Source organism: Podarcis muralis, chromosome 12 (genome assembly GCF_964188315.1).
Source record: "Podarcis muralis chromosome 12, rPodMur119.hap1.1, whole genome shotgun sequence".
Classification (NCBI taxonomy): Eukaryota; Metazoa; Chordata; class Lepidosauria; order Squamata; family Lacertidae; genus Podarcis; species Podarcis muralis.
The window spans coordinates 26,112,521-26,129,172 of NC_135666.1; the positions used below are offsets into that span (position 1 = coordinate 26,112,521).

General features: G+C 43.1%; 1 protein-coding gene across 3 annotated transcripts in view; it reads left to right on the top strand.

Moving 5' to 3' along the window:
- Positions 1 to 16,652, top strand: part of FAM171A1 (family with sequence similarity 171 member A1) — a 78,703-nt gene that overhangs the window by 31,375 nt on the left and 30,676 nt on the right. Inside the window, exons 2-5 of one of the 3 annotated variants that reach the window (XM_028749793.2) lie at positions 1,500 to 1,727; positions 7,469 to 7,561; positions 12,721 to 12,879; positions 14,704 to 14,880. In XM_028749793.2, the coding sequence (XP_028605626.2) occupies positions 1,500 to 1,727; positions 7,469 to 7,561; positions 12,721 to 12,879; positions 14,704 to 14,880 (657 nt within the window). Of the gene's footprint in view, positions 1 to 1,499; positions 1,755 to 7,468; positions 7,562 to 12,720; positions 12,880 to 14,703; positions 14,881 to 16,652 lie in introns of those variants that run through there. The other 2 variants (XM_028749794.2, XM_028749796.2) reach the window with 2 other exon arrangements.

Below are 16,652 nucleotides of genomic sequence, written 5' to 3' on the forward strand. Positions count from 1 at the left end.
TATATAAATTTGGTTAAATGAAACAAATCTTTAAGCACACCAGAGCTGATAGAAATGTAGTGATGGGTCTGTAAAATGAATTGGTTGTTTGGTGCAGCTGTAGCACAAATATGAATATGATGGAAGGCAAGTTGTGTGTTCATACCATAAATTGGTAGAGATTTACCCCCTTTCATATAGAACACAGTGATATGGATGGTTTTGGGGTTTTTAATCATATGCGGTTGCTATGGTGACATTCTTGAAGAATGGCACATGTGTGGGAGGCCGAAAAAATCTGGACAGCAAGTACTTGTTCTCAGAGTGAATTTTGGATCGTAACTGTTGTAAATAATAACACAGTGTATTTTAGCAAGGATGGGGTTGTGTAATGCATTCTTAAAGATCAGGAACGTCAATTCTTAATTAACCTATTAGCGCCTAATGGTATCCATGGAATGGCACTAGCTTCTAGAACAGGATCAGATTGGCTCTTCAGAAACTTCTTCAAAATGGCAGCTTTTTGTGTATTTATAAGTAAGATATGCAGAACTGAGTTACTGTGGTTGTAAATCAGAAGTACCTTACATAGGCAAAACCTCTACAGCCGGGTATCAAACCTGTGGCCCTCCAGATGGTGTTAGACTCCAGCTCCCATCAGCCCAATGGTCCACTTCTGCGGAGGCCACAACTTAGAAAAACACCTGCTCCACAGGCACACTGGAATTGGATGTGGGATTTTTTCCCCTTCATGGCACGAGGTCAAAGTGCTGTTGAAACTCTTTCCTCCCATCAGTTCTGCTTTTATAAAGCAGATGGGGAGAAGGTGGCACAAAAACTTTACAAATAAAAAATAGGGTGTGGAATTTCTCTATGGCCTCCAAGCTGTTCAACACCCCTCCTTTTTTTCTTCCTTCTTTTACTTCCACCATAGAGACAGACAGACAGAGAAGGAGGGAGGGAGGGATTACTGTATTAAAATGCAGTTTTGGAATTGAATGGGAAAGCTTTCAGGAGGGGAAGCTGTCACCACCCCAGAAAACCCCCTAAGCTTCCATCATTTTTGTAGGATTTGGATTCCAACCTACATTTTGTTAACATCTTTATAGCAGTGGTGGGTAGCCAAGGTGTGAAGGGCTGGAGCCGGCAGAAGGCTAAGAGCCAACATTAGACCACCCCCTTTTCTCTCTCTCTCTCTCTGCCAAGCCTTGCCGGCCACTTTCCCCTTTTGTCTTTCTCCCCTTCTCATTGCCATCCCAACAAAACCCTCCGCTCCCTTTTGGAATTAGACTTGCAGGGGGAGTTCCTGTTGGTGTCAATGGGAGCAAGGGTACCTTGAGAAGGTGCTCAAGTGAAGATCGTATGGAGTTTAAAGGTTAATCCCAGCATTTGGAATGGGTACTCCCATTCCTTCAATACCTCATATATACCTTCTTCTTTTTTTTGCACCTGTTTCGTGCAACTGTGGAATGCGAAGCTTTCCCAAAGGTCAACTGCTACGTCGTTGTTGTTCTTTGCAGATGTGACTCTGAAGGTCCACGTAAGTGATGCCAGCACACATCAGCCAGTCACCGAAGCCTTTATTGAGATTTTTACCAACCAGATCCCCATTGCCTCTGGAACCTCAGGAGCAGATGGCACTGCCTTCATCAAGTTTCAGTATAAGCTGGGCAGTCAGCTGATCGTTACTGCGACTAAACATGCTTACGTGCCAAACTCTGCACCATGGAAACCAATAAGATTGCCTGGTAAGAGATCTTTATTTTTGTTCTGAGGTAAGATTTTATTTCTAAAGGGGGGAGGGGTACAAAACTGTGGTGTTTTTTTAAAGAAAAAAACAAAACAAAACAAAAACCTGAATGCTGAAAATCGTATTTATCATTTATTTATTTATTCATTCATCATTTATATCCCATCCTTTCTTTCAAAGGAGCCCATGGTGACAAACACATCAATAATATAGATATATATATTCAAGCATTCTAAAAGCACTTAAAATCAGTTATCTCAGGGCTGTCAGGAAAAGGGGGGCCTTTCAGCCATCAAATAAATGCCTACGCAATGCCTGTTTTTAAACTGAAAGTCAGTGAGACAGGTGCACCTCTCTCAAATGGCAAACTGCCACTGAAAATGCCCTGTCTTGGGTCAGTGCAAATCCAGCAGCCCCTGGTAGCAGCAGCACCAACGAGGCCTCACCTGCCAGTTTTAGGGCCCAGGGTAGTTGATATGAATATAATAATAACCTGATGGTTTTCACAAGAGAAGAATATGGATGCCCAGTAAGAACAGTGCCTCTCCCCATACTCCCCTGGTTAGGCCTTTAGTTTGACCGTGCTTTCCTTAGCTTGGCTTCAGCGCCAGTGTTTTGCCTTGGATCATAATGAAGCTGAACATGTGAAGCCAGAATGAGGAATCTCTGATTCTCCAGAGGTTGTTGGACTCCATCTCCCATCAGCCCCAGTCATCATGGACAACGATCAAGAGTGATGGGAGTTGTAGTCCAGCAATATCTGGAGGGCCCCGTCTTGCCTACCCCGGCCCTAGCAAATGGATGGGCAGTGGCGTAGCGTGGGGGGTGCAGGGGGGGCCGGGCGCAACATCTGGGGTTAGGGCAAATCCACAGGTTAGGGGGCGCAAATCCACGGGTTAGGGGGCGCAAATTACTTGCCTTGCCCCGGGTGCTGACAACCCACGCTACGCCACTGTGGATGGGGCCAGACTATGGTAACTGGCAGTGGGGCAGAGAATTATTTCTGACCAGAGGGGAGAATCGCTTCAGCTGATCTTTCTTTGGCCTCTGGATGAGGATGTTCTCGCCCGTTTTTCTCATCAATATTTCCTCCATTTTGGAGTTAAATATCTCTGATATTGGCTGCTTGAAAAGAGCAGTCATGCATTAAATAGAGCAGAGGTTCTCAAACTGATAGGTAGCTGTGAGATATAGAACAAAGGAAGCTGTTTTATAATGAGTCAGACCATTGGTCCAACTCACTCAGTGCAGTCTACACTGACTGGCAGTACCTCTCCTGGGTTTGAGGCAGGAGGCTTTTCCAGCCCTACCTAGAGATGCCATTGATTGTTTCTGGGACTCTCTGCATGCAAGGCTTCTGAGATATGCCTTTCCTACAGGTGAGACATAGGGTGCATGTTGCACCCTTTTCTAGTCAGTGAGTGAACAAGTGCCCTGCTGCTTGCATCAGAAGATGCTGGGGTCTCAGTGCAGCCACTGTTGCTGTATTTGAAAAACGATGAACTAAAGAATATTGTTTTTCTTTTTTCACGTCTAATCAAAATTTTGGCAGGGGGAGTGGGAGGGACTCGAGGGTGCCATTAGTGTGCAGGGTAGATTATTCCTTTTATTTCAGCCCATATTTCTTGTATATAGGGGTCCTTACAGTGCAATTTTTTTTGCTTTTAATATTGATTTTGTTTTAATTTTTTAAGGAAAGAACCAGTTTCGCAGAGCTTTTGACAAGTCATTGAAATCTGAACTAGGCTTTTTGTGCGTTTTCAAGAGAAACCACTTGAAATGAGTGTGTGCTTCTGAAAGGAACGCTTGTTTGGGCATCCTCTGCCGAGTTCATTAGGCACTTTGCCACAAATTGCAGTGAGAAGGAGCTATTATTTTGTCCCCTTATTTGCACTTAGTTCCTCTGATAAATGACCAAATGAGATGAAAAAGGGGGGGGGGAGAAAAATGTGTGGTGCAAAACCATTCTTCTTTATGACTAATAATAAATTAATGCAGCTTAATGCAAACCACAAGTTTTAAAGTGTGCAAACATTATTATTTTCAAACTGGCTTTTACTTCAGTTCGGATACTGCCAACTGGGACACGGCTTTGAATGGAGGTAAAACAAGACTTTCATAAGCTCAGCTGTGAGCCTTGGTGGGAGAAACCCTGGTGATTAAACTTCCTCCACTGGGAACCCTGAAAACATTTCAGGGATGGTAGAAGAGCTTGAGGAAACCTGGTGACAAAGAGGAAAAGTAGGGAGACTTCCCTAGGGAGGCCTCCCTAACTTTGTGGCCTGGGTTTGGCCCTTAGTGTGAGGATGAACCAGTGATCCTAGAGCAGCACTCTGTAACCTGACTACATCTGCCGTCAACCCTGGCCATTACCCGTGACAGATGGGGCTAATGGGAGTTGGAGTCCTTCAACTTCTGAAGGGCACCAGGTTGAGGAAGGTTGTCCCAGACTGTCCAACAACTAATCCATATAATAACCAGGACAGTTGTTGTTGCTGTTTAGTCGTTTAGTCGTGTCCGACTCTTCGTGACCCCATGGACCAGAGCACGCCAGGCACTCCTGTCTTCCACTGCCTCCCGCAGTTTGGTCAGACTCTTGTTTGTAGCTTCGAGAACACTGTCCAACCATCTCGTTCTCTGTCGTCCCCTTCTCCTTGTGCCCTCCATCTTTCCCAACATCAGGGTCTTTTCCAGGGAGTCTTCTCTTCTCATGAGGTGGCCAAAGTATTGGAGCCTCAGCTTCACGATCTGTCCATCCAGTGAGCACTCAGGGCTGATTTCCTTCAGAATGGAGAGGTCTGATCTTCTTGCAGTCCATGGGACTCTCAAGAGTCTCCTCCAGCACCATAATTCAGGACAGTAGTAGTAGTATATTTATATCCCATTCTTCCCAGGTACTGGGAGGAGGTGGGCAGGGAATGAGGTTGAGGAACTAGGAGGAAAGAGCTGTGTGATGAACCATATGGGCTGTTCTGCACCCACTAAACTTTCCTGCTGCCTTCAGGTGTGGTGGGTGCTATTCTGTCACTGGTGTTAAAGTAACATTCGCCTGCCTGTCCAGTTGGCTTCCGGGTGCAGAATGAAGCAGACAGCATCTTGTCCTTTGTGCCAGGTGGAAAAATGTTTTGGGGCGGCCCTAATAATCACATTAAGGGAATGGAAATATAAAATGTGGGGCTTTTCACTCATGATCGCATTAGTACCCTACACAAGAATAAATGAAAGAAGACAAAGTTGGAATAAATCTACAGCAAAATGGTCTTCATTTCTTTTTGCAAAAATAATGCTCTAAATCCAAATACGGAAGCACACTTTTCAGCGATTTAGAGTAATTTAAGATCTCTAATAATATACACAATGTGCCTTAAATATTTTAAAGTATACTATAACCATGCAATGAATTGGTAACAGTGCAATTATGCAGCTGTGCTATTTATATAAGCATGTAGTTAACATGTTTTGTTTTCTTTCTTGTTTGTTAAGGTTATTGTGTTAAGATTATTTTGGAAGTAAAAATAAAAAAACACCAGACTTTTTACCAGATGTGTTCTATGGGACATGCTGTTATTTGTGAAACTTAATAATATGAAGACAATAAAATGTGATTTTTAATTATTGTATATTAATGTTTACAAATGAGACGCGGGTGGCGCTGTGGGTAAAACCTCAGCGCCTAGGGCTTGCCAATCGCATGGTTGACGGTTCGAATCCCCGCGGCGGGGTGAGCTCCCGTCGTTCGGTCCAAGCTCCTGCCCACCTAGCAGTTCGAAAGCAGCCTTAAGTGCAAGTAGATAAATAGGTACCGCTTTATAGCGGGAAGGTAAACGGCGTTCCGTGTGCTGCGCTGGCTCGCCAGTTGCAGCTTCATCACGCTGGCCACGTGACCCGGAAGTGTCTGCGGACAGCGCTGGCTCCCGGCCCCTAGAGTGAGATGAGCACACAACCCTAGAGTCTGTCAAGACTGGCCCATATGGGCAGGGGTACCTTTACCTTTAATGTTTACAAATAGCTAATAAACTGTCAAAAAGGAGTCAAAATCTCAGGAACATTCATAGCCTGTGCTTGTTCTGATTTGCTGATTAATTGGGAACTGCACTGGTACATATTCTTCATTTCTTCAAGCTATTTGAATTGCATTGGCTTTAATTCTTACCAGTAAAAATTAGGTGCAAAAAAGAAATAAATTCTTATATTTCTATCCTTCAGAGCTACCTATTCCATAATTCATTCTCCTTGTAGTACATTATGCCCGATATGTGCTTTTAGTATGAGCAAAGAAGTTATTGTGATGGAACAGCTGAAATTTGAGAAGATTCTGATTTATAGTGTGAATTTATTAATGCTTAGCAGAGCATTCTCAAATGTAAATGTGGTTATAGCAGTACTAGAAGAAATTCTTTATACATATAATGTTTACATGACTACTGACGGGTATCTCCTGCTATTTTAAATACAACTAGTAGTTCCCCAGCTTCATGAAGAATGTTTTGAATTCAGGGAAACTGCTCCTGACTTTTGAAAGATACAGATCGTCTTGCAGATTAATACTTGGTGGTACAGTGGGACCTCGGGTTAAGTACTTAATTCGTTCTGGAGGTCCGTTTTTAACCTGAAACTGTTCTTAACCTGAAGCACCACTTTAGCTAATGGGGCCTCCCACTGCTGCTGTGCTGCTGGAGCACGATTTCTGTTCTCATCCTGAAGCAAAGTTCTTAACCTTAAGCACTATTTCTGGGTTAGCAGAGTCTGTAACCTGAAGCGTATGTAACCTGAATCGTATGTAACTCGAGGTACCACTGTATTGACACCAAGCTCCTTTGTTTGCTGGGGAAAAAATCTGTTAAACAACACCTCAGATTTGGAGGGTGTGCCCCCATCTTCTGGAAAAAATGTTTTTCTTTCTTTCTACATTTGGAGTTACAGGAACTGAAACATTTAATTTGATGCAAAATTTTAATGAACTCTGTTAATTACAGTATTTCCTTAGATTTTGAATTCTGTTCTTATTTTTAGAAAAATTGTGCTGTATCCACTGAATCTGAATTCCAGTACAACTTGCATTTGAGACTGGGTAGGGTGACAGCTCTCCAGATGTTTTTGGACTACAACTCCCATCACCTCTGACCATTGACCATGCTGGCTGGGACTGAAGGGAGCAGAAGCCCAGTAATATCTGGAGCAGGGTTTCCCAAACTTGCGTCTGCAGCTGTTTTGGGATTACAATTCCCATCATCCAAGACCACTGGTCCTGCCAGCTAGGGATGATGGGAGTTGTAGTTCAGAAACAGCTGAAGACCCAAGTTTCGGAGACTCTAGTCTGGTGGACACCAGGGATTGCTGAGCTAGATCCTTATATAGACCAAATCTGCCATGTAAACTTTTCAAGTCTTTTTCAAGGGGACAATGAGACTGTATTTCCCATCATGCGTTTAAAAAAGTGATCACGTGTGGTGTACCACTTGTGGAATGTTCATCATTCCTCTCCCTATACATCGGGATTCTTTCATTATTGTTGTCTAAGTTGATCTTCTACTTGTGGACACATAATGTACAAACTCCTGCATACAAAAGTTATTGAAGCCAATGCATGTGACATATTTAGTAGATGCAGTAGTTCAGAAAACAAATGCATTACCTAAAAAAGGCATTAGTTGGTATACTTTGAAAGATTGGGGATCTGGAGGAAAGAGTTCTTTCAATATTACTTTATATTGTACTTAACCAATTTCCCTTCCACAGTGTTTTCTTCTCTAAGTCTTGGCCTTCTTCCTGAACGTTCAGCTACTCTAATGGTATATGAAGATGTTGTACAGATAGTCTCAGGATTTCAAGGTATGTGGTGCAAAGGGACTTTCTTTGCTTTGTCATAATGATTTTTACCTGTCCCACAGCTAGAGCTAGGACTTTAGCCTTTTCCCACCTTGACATCCTGATGGTGGCAGGAAGGTGTGTTAGCTGAGCTGAATTAGGTGATCTAGAGAGCCAGTAGAAGCCTCTACTGCCCTTACCTAATAATTTCTTATGCCTGGCTCCTAGGATGCAACTCGCGTGAACAACTCATCCCTTTAAAAACAGATATTTGCTCTTTATAAAGCAAGTTTTAAGTTGTGCATCTCCCAAGATGGAATTGAACACCCTGAGGTTTTCATAGTAGGTGACAAATAATACAGATAAATTGCAGGAGATTGGGTTGCTTGATTAATGACATATGCATAATCTGCATATGAATAAAGCAAACTCTCTGAGAAAGAAAGCCGACTTTATTAGTGGTTTTGGATTACGCATGCACATTTCACAGCTGTAAATTCTTTAAAGTTGACAGTTGCTGTCTGTAGCAATTGTAGTTTTGTGATGGTGCTGAAAATTCTGCCTTAAAAGATATCCCACAATTCCTTGAGGGAAAGGAACCATGGCAGTGGGACCGGTTTACGTCTGCACTGCTGTTATGGCCTGAAGCCACAGCCCAGCACCTTGTACATTCTGTATTGAAGGAGCCAAAACTGTGCTTCTGCTCCACAGCATGAATTGTCTAAGCTGCAGCTGAGGATTCTTGGAGAGGTTTCTTTTCTTTTGCAATGAGTCGTCTGAGATAATAACATTATTCTGCGTTACTCTGCTGCTTTTGTTTTTGTTGTGGATACTCATCCATATGCATATGCAAAGCAGCACAGGCAGAGATTTATGACTTAGCAGAGCTATCCCTGAGGTGGAACAAATATCACTATGTACTGTACAACATGGGGGAGCTATGCACGCTCCAGGTTTTCTCATAGTTAATTTCGCTAATATGCAAAAATAAAAAAGGCTACCTTCAATTTGCCTTCAACTGCTTTAAAAGGGGACCTCCTAATATTTGAGAAATGTATTGGGTTGCTAACTACCTTTACCACCTCCTGACAAAAGGAACGGTGAGTGCCAGGGAGAGGCTCAGGCGCTTTGCAAGCCCCCAGGGGCTTCATTGAACCCAGAGGTGCCCTGATAGTGATCCCAGATTCAGCAGCTGTCGGTGGTTTGTTCCCGCATTGTGTTTCAGAAAGCTGCTATAATTGTCCCAATACATTGTTGTTGTTCTAAGTGAAAAGTGTTATTATTTATTTTACTTTATTATTACATTTATATCTCACCTTTCCTCCAAGGAAATGCTCGAAACGGCATACAAGGGTCTCCCCCCCCCCCTCGCCATTTTACCCTCACAACATTTTGTCCTTACCTGGGAGTAAGCCCCACTGAACACAGTGAGGCTTTATTTTGAGTAGGCGTAAGTTTGTACTGCAAGCTCTGGTTCTGAGTACATAACTGGATATGAATTTATTTTTATTGGGGGCAGAAAGCACTTAGTCGCCTTAGTGGTCACTTGCGGCATTTGTATCTCTCCCCGTAACAAATTTTTCTGAGTGGCTTACAAATAAATAGGTAGGAAAAAGAATAGGTAAGAGAACAATTTGAATACAAATAAGACAAAGAATCAAAATCATCATAAATAACAATGAAAACAAAATTCACCAGGCATCCTAAGTTAAGTCAACAGATTTTAGAAGTGAAAGGCCCAGACTACAATGAATATTTGAAAGGCCTGAATGAACAGAAAGGTTTTCACTTGGAGCTGAAAAGACAGCTAAGTTTAAGGTCCCATGTGTCCTCTTTTTCCAGGACACATCCTCTTTTTCAGGGGTAAAATTTGAGACAAATTGCATTTATTTGCTTTGAATGGCTGTCATAGTGTCCTCTTTTTTGATCTTCAAAATATGGAAACACTAGATGACACCAGCTGTACCTCCCTGGGAAGGTTGTTCCATAATTGGGGTGCCACTACTGAAAAGGCTCTGTCCTTGGTGATTACCAGTCCCTGGTGATTACCTGCGGTTGGAGGATGGATGGCAACTAACAGATTGAGGTTGAATCCTGATAAGACAGAAGTACTGTTCTTGGGGGCCAGGAGGCGGGCAGGTGTGGAGGACTCCCTGGTCCTGAATTGGGTAACTGTGCCCCTGAAGGACCAAGTGCACAGCCTGGGAGTCATTTTGGACTTGCAGCTGTCCATGGAGGCACAGGTCAATTCTGTGTCCAGGGCAGCTGTTTACCAGCTCCATCTGGTATGCAGGCTGAGACCCTCCCTGCCCACGGACTGTCTCGCCAGAGTGGTGCATGCTTTGGCTGTCTCTCACTTGGACTACTGCAATGCGCTCTATATGGGGCTACCTTTGAAGGAAACTACAACTAATCCAGAATGCGGCAGCTAGACTGGTGACTGGGAGCAGCCGCCGAGACCACATAACACCAGTCTTGAAAGACCTACATTGGCTCCCAGTACATTTCCGAGCACAATTCAAAGTGTTGGTGCTGACCTTTAAAGCCCTAAACGGCCTCGGTCCAGTATACCTGAAGGAGCATCTCCACCTCCATCGTTCTGCCCAGACACTGAGGTCCAGCGCCGAGGGCCTTCTGGCGATTCGCTCACTGCGATAATCCAAGTTACAGGGAACCAGGCAGAGGGCCTTCTCGGTAGTGGCACCCACACTGTGGAACACCCTCCCACCAGATGTCAAAGAGAACAACAACTACCAGACTTTTAGAAGACATCTGAAGGCAGCCCTGTTTAGGGAAGCTTTTAATGTTTGGCGGACTACTGTATTTTAATATTTTGTTGGAAGCTGCCCAGAGTGGCTGGGGAAACCCAGCCAGATGGGCGGGGTATAAATTTTTTATTATTATTATTATTATTATTATTATTATTATTATTATTATTATTATTATTTCATTCAGGGGAAGCACAAATCTAGTGTAAATGACAGAAAGCTGTTGGAAGTAAAGCTCATCTTTTGAGTAGGCATTAAAATTATGATTCCTTAACTCATTTTTACACAGATTTAAAGCTAGATGTATTGAATGAGGACCCCAAAGCAATATAGCTGGTCACCCTAGAACCACATACCATACCTTGTAATAAGGAGTTAATCCTTGATTGGCAGGGGGTTTTTTTGTTTTCTTTAAGTACACTCCATGTATTGAAAAAGAAGTTCTTGGGAATACAGTAACAGCTGTTTTAAATCTTCATTTGCATGTTATGCAAAAGCTTGCAGATGGGGCCTGGCTGTGTTTGCTGCAAAGCTTTGTTAATGGTACAAATTTGTGGAGAAGTGCTTTTGGCCTCAGAAGCAGATACCTAATGGGACCTGAAATGATAAATACTACATGAAGCTGTCTCTAATCCTTCCAAGACTCCAAACCCTCCAATCCCATTAAGTGGCTTTGAACAAAAGTTCATTGTTGGTTGAGAGTTCAAGGAAAGCATAAATCATTAGAAGACGGCTTCCCCTACAGGGGATTTCCACAGGGGTGGAGGCTTGGTATACGACGGGCAGATTGTTTGAAATCCTCAACAGAATCAAGCCAAGTTGCTCTAGACCTGGAGGTTTGAGGTGATAGCTCTTTTCTTGACACCTGAGCCAGCAAAGACTCCTGCACTCCTGGCTTTCTGGAACTACTGCCCTGCTTCAGTGACTATAAAGTAGCAGGAATTTAATTCAGAAACCTGGGGAGGACCATAATGGTTTCTCTGGACATGATTCCACCCCAGAACTGCCTTCAAGCTGAGAGATGCTGCAGGCCAGTGGTGCAATGGCTTCCCTATGTTCACATTCCCTCAAGAGGCATCCTCCTGGGGCCTCGATGCCAGTGGTGGGTGGGGTCATAGGCAACATTGGGTGGACCATAGGCTGTACTTAAGCCATTCAAAAGTCAGAGATTTCTGCATACACACATGCATGCAGCCCTCACGTAACTTCCTCCTGCATTATTGCAGTTTAGTGACATGTTCTAGCTGAACAAAAGCATGGAGCAGGGCCTGCATGTGGCCTTTGGAGGGAGTGTAAGGCACAGAGCCAGAGAGAAAGCAAGTGAACGCCTGGAGAACAAATGAGCCACTGAGCCTCTTGGGCTTGCTGATCAGAAGGTCAGCAGTTCGAATCCCTGCAACGGGGTGAGCTCCCATTACTCTGTCCCAGCTCCTGCCAACCTAGCCATTCAAAAAAACACAAGTGCAAGTAGATAAATAGGTACCACTGTGGCAGGAAGGGAAACGGCATTTCCATGTGCTCTGACTTCCGTCACAGTGTTGTGTTGCGCCAGAAGCAGTTTAGTCCTGTTGGCCACATGATCTGGAAAGCTGTCTGTGGACAAACGCCGGCTCCCTCAGCCTGAAAGCAAGATGAGTGCCACAACCCCACAGTTGCCTTTGACTCGACTTAACCGTCCAGGGGTCCTTTACCTTTTTTACCTTATACCACTTTAGTAGTCATGGCTCCCCCCCCCCCCCACCAAAGAATTCTGGGACCTGAAGTTTGTCAAGGGTGCTCATCACATATCTACAATTCCTGTAAAGGTTTAACAGTCCTCCTTTCCAGGAAACACTGGGAATGGCAGTTCTGTGTTTTAAATGTACTCTGCAGGTGTACATTGAATTGAATTGCCCTGTCACATTACTTCTGTGTGCCTGATCGTTTGCTCACGTTCAGGATTTACATGGACTAAAACAAGTAGTCGTTTCCTGCTGCAGATAACTTTAGACAGCAATCTTGGGCACATTTAACAGTGAATGCAATGGAACTTGCTTCTGAGAAGGTATACATAGGACTGCACCGTTAAAGGTACATTTTGACTTTGAAGAGGGAAGGTGGCTTCCTTTTAGATGAAATAGCCAAACATCCTAGCTGAATTAACCATTGGGATCTTGTATCACTTATTGCTTGCTTAATTGTCGAATGGTAATTGCTGCTGGCGTTGTTTGCTTTCACTGGAATCCATTAAATTAAGCAAACCATGAATGCTGGCTATCTCCCATAGGTATCATAAATGTAATCCTGTGGGGAATATGGGGGATATCATGGCTTTGCTACTAAAGTTATAATTGCATTTATAGAAAACTTGCTTCATGTAGATGGCTATTGTCACATTCATTTGCTTAGCTGCTCTCTTCCTTTGCTTATTGCTAGGTGCACGGATCCAGCCCAAAGTTCATTTTCAAAGGAGAGCCTTGAAACTGCCAGAGAATACCAGCTTTAGCGACCTCACAGCATTTCTTACTTCAGCTAGTTCACCTTGGGAAGTGGATAGTTTTCCTTATTTACAAGGATATGATGGCAATGGAACTGGTAAACTTTTGTTCTTGTGATTATTAAAGTATGTTTTAAGTTCTATCGGACTAGTTTAGTTCGAGTATTACCAGAATAGTACCATTTCTGTGTAGTCACGAGTACCGTTATTTACTGCCTGTATTAACTCTTTTCCTGAATTATTATTTTTTTTAAAAAGGATGCCCCAACCCCCAAAATCATTTGTAGCAGTCCTATGAGGCTAGTGACCCACCAAACTGAACTCAGCCCTCTGCTGTTCTGCTTCATGGGTCACAGACTGTGCAGGCCTGATTTACGGCCTTTTAAAGTGCAAAGGATAAAAACAAAACCCTACATTTAATTTATACTTGGTCAGAATGACCTGTTCCCCTTCCCTTCCTCAAGGCTGCCTGCATCTAGTTCTCTCCATCAATGTTGAAATGATAGGGCACCTAGCAGGCACTCCTGCCATTGCAGGAACAAGGAGTCTTGTCCTAAGAGACCTTGAGGCTCACAGGGGAAGCTGGACAGTGTCCCACCAAGAAGCCAAGTCAGGAATGCAAGGCACCCAAAGTATCTACAGGACCTTGGAGAGCTCCCAGGGTCCTGCTGAGCTAGCATTGCAAGCTGATGTCTCAGCAAGCATCTAGCGCAGCCTTTCTCAACCTGTGGGTCCCCAGATGTTGTTGAACTACAACTCCCATCACCCCTAGCTAGCAAGGCCAGAGCTCAGGGATGATGGGAGTTGTAGTCCAACAACATATGGGGAGAACCGCTGATCTAGCGACAACCAATTTCTTATAAGTATTCGGGACCTGTCATGCGGTACACCCCACCATCCCAGATGAACTGACTGGCTTTTAAGGGGCTGTCACCATATCCTGCAGCACTTGGATCCTGATAGGCTGGGGAGACGGGTGCCATGTCTCAGTCAGGGGGGTCTGGAAGACAGTCCTAACTGTTCTTTCCCCAAGACCAGAGCTGAAGCTTCATCATCCTCTGAACCCCCTGTGTTGCACAGTGCATGGTCTCTGGGTCGTGGATCACGGCAGGGTGAAGGGATGCAGCGGAATGGGGAAACTGACAGGCCATTCATATGTGCATGAAAGTACTTTCAATTCACACCTTGGATTTATTTGCTAAATGTCCACATGCAGAGAAAGCATCGCCGCCACAGGATGACAGGAACAACAATTGCTTGTCATTGTCATCCTTCGCTTGCCACTTTCTTTGTCACCAGCAAGCTGTCGGTGTATGGGATGGACATAGCAAGACAATGTAATCAGTGGTGCTTTCATCTGAGAGGCATGTGGCCAAACTCTTAAGCAATTTGAAACAAGGAAGTTAAAACCTCTGTAGGATTGTAATGTTGAATTGGAATGAGCTGAAGGCCAAACTGTACATTAGTTAATGATGTGATTAGCAATCACGTTGTAGCTTTCTAAAATAAAAGTAAAAATTGGGTATTGTGGGGATGGTAGTCTTCAGCCATATGGATAGGGATGTTTAAGCCTTCCATCTCCAGCTGCAATCATGAAGCCAGTTTGAGGGTTTTTCCTCTTATGTCACATGGGAAGAGGGGGATTTTTACCAAGAACTAGCCCTTTTTATTTTTAAAAAAACCACATTGTGATTGTTAATCACACCATTAACGCAATGTTCATTTTGGCTTTGCCACTGCCTGTAACTTGCCTCATATGCTTTAAATTTTGCAAAGTGGTGTCCTGGTCATACCACCCTTAGGTAACGGGAAGCTGATTCGTTAATAAAAAATAGTGGGTGTTCACGTGATCACACTATGTAATAATTGGCTTTGAAAGTTATATTTTATGCATTTTCATACTGTTGTTCATTTGCTTACAGGAAATAACACTAGGTATGATCTTACTCCTGTCACTGCAGTTAGTGTTCACTTACTCAGAAGCGATGGGACTCCAGTTCCAGTGAATGGACCCATCTATGTAACAGTGCCTCTCCCTACAACCAACAGCTTGAAGCATAGCACCCATGTGCCCGCTTGGAGGTTTGACCAAAAATTTGGTAAGAAGCCTTTTGTCACTAATCCTCAATTTTCAAACACTTCATTAGATAATTCACAACCTCAGATTGGAACACAGCTGAAGAGTAATGAGAGGCAATTATTCATGATGGTTCAAGAATGATTTGTTGTTGCTTGATTATGAGAATTCTCCTTTGCGGTTCTTATTTTACAGTTTGGGGTAGAATTTTTAAGGGAGCCTCCTGGAGAAGTGAGATTTGTCATTTTGTGTTTCACAAAGCCAAGCGTGACACTGCCTTTATTGTTGTTTGCCAGTTGGATTTTGGCTGTCTTTTAGTTTAATTCCAGTATGTAGAATCCATTAATTCAAGAGCCCATTTACTTCAGCTTTCATTTACGATTCAAGATTGTCATTTTTACTTCTGTGAAGGGAGACAGAAAATTGACTCATACTTGCCTGGTTTATTTCCTGCAAGTAGCAGTCCGCCTTTTCCTGTATCCTGTTTAAAAGGTTGGCACATACGTTTGCAAATGATTGCGAGGAAAGAGGCTTTCTGAATTAGATCATTAAGTCACAGTGGCCAGGCACTTAAATCTCTCGCTCCTCTGGTTATCTGCTTTATATATTGCTCCCTGCTGAGTATTTTTTAAAAAATGCTACATGTGCAGCTGTAAATAGTATGCAGTTGGTAAGCTGAATGAAGGGAATTTCCTCATCTGGTATTTAAACATCTGTTTCAGCAAATACGGATAGAACAGTCCTTGGCAAATTTAGCCATATTCACATTAATTTAGGGCAGTGGTGGCTAACCTCAGTACCAGTAATACTGGACTTCAGTACCCTTCATCCCTGACCATTGACCATACTGGCAGAGGCTCATGGGAGTAGAAGTCCAATACCTAGAGAGTCACCATCCCTGGTTTGGGGCCTTTGTTTCCAATGGCATGGGGACACTTTTTATTTTATCGTGATAGATTTATTAAATATGACAACAGTTATGAGTAATATTCTTAATAACAGCAGTAATAATAATGAGCAGCATCTTTGCTATGAATACAATTATTTTATTTCAAGAATTAGGACATAAAATTCGATATTTGTAATTTTTTTAAAAAATTATAAAGCTGATTTTTCAGTTTGCAAACAAAACAGTACATATACACAGAAGTAAACAAAGTACCATATCAGATATACTATTAAGTTACCAGTGTTGATAAACAGGGGGAGGGATTTCCTAATATAATATCCTGCTTAGCATTCCAAAATCATCTTCAAATTTCTTAACACCTGAAATCTTCCTTGTCCAACACTCATGGACTGCATAACCATATTTAACTTCACAAGATTGCAGAGTTTTATGTACCATTCTGTTAAATATGCCAGCTCACATCTTCACCCCAATTTTTTGCCAAGCTTGTCCCCAAGTACTTTCTTCCCCTGTGCTTTATCAACTTATCAGCAATGACTGAAAATACCCATTCGGCCAAGCCTTGACTTTACCTGCCTGACATGTGACATCTTATATGTCATATGTGACATCAGGATTAGGGCAGGTGGGTGTAACTTGGCAAAAATGGCCTCCCAGGCCAATTGGAGAGACTTTGTGGGTATAATTGAGCCCATGGGCCAGAGGTTCCTCACCTCTAAAGAGGAAGGACAACTTGTCGGACCACTTAAGTCCAAAGTCTGAAAGCAGCTGACTTCATCATTGACATGCATTGGCACATATCACTAGGGCTGCTATGCTCAGAAAGTGTCATGTGTTGTAACCCAATGTAGGAAGATCCACTGAAGTCAATAGCTCTTTCTTCC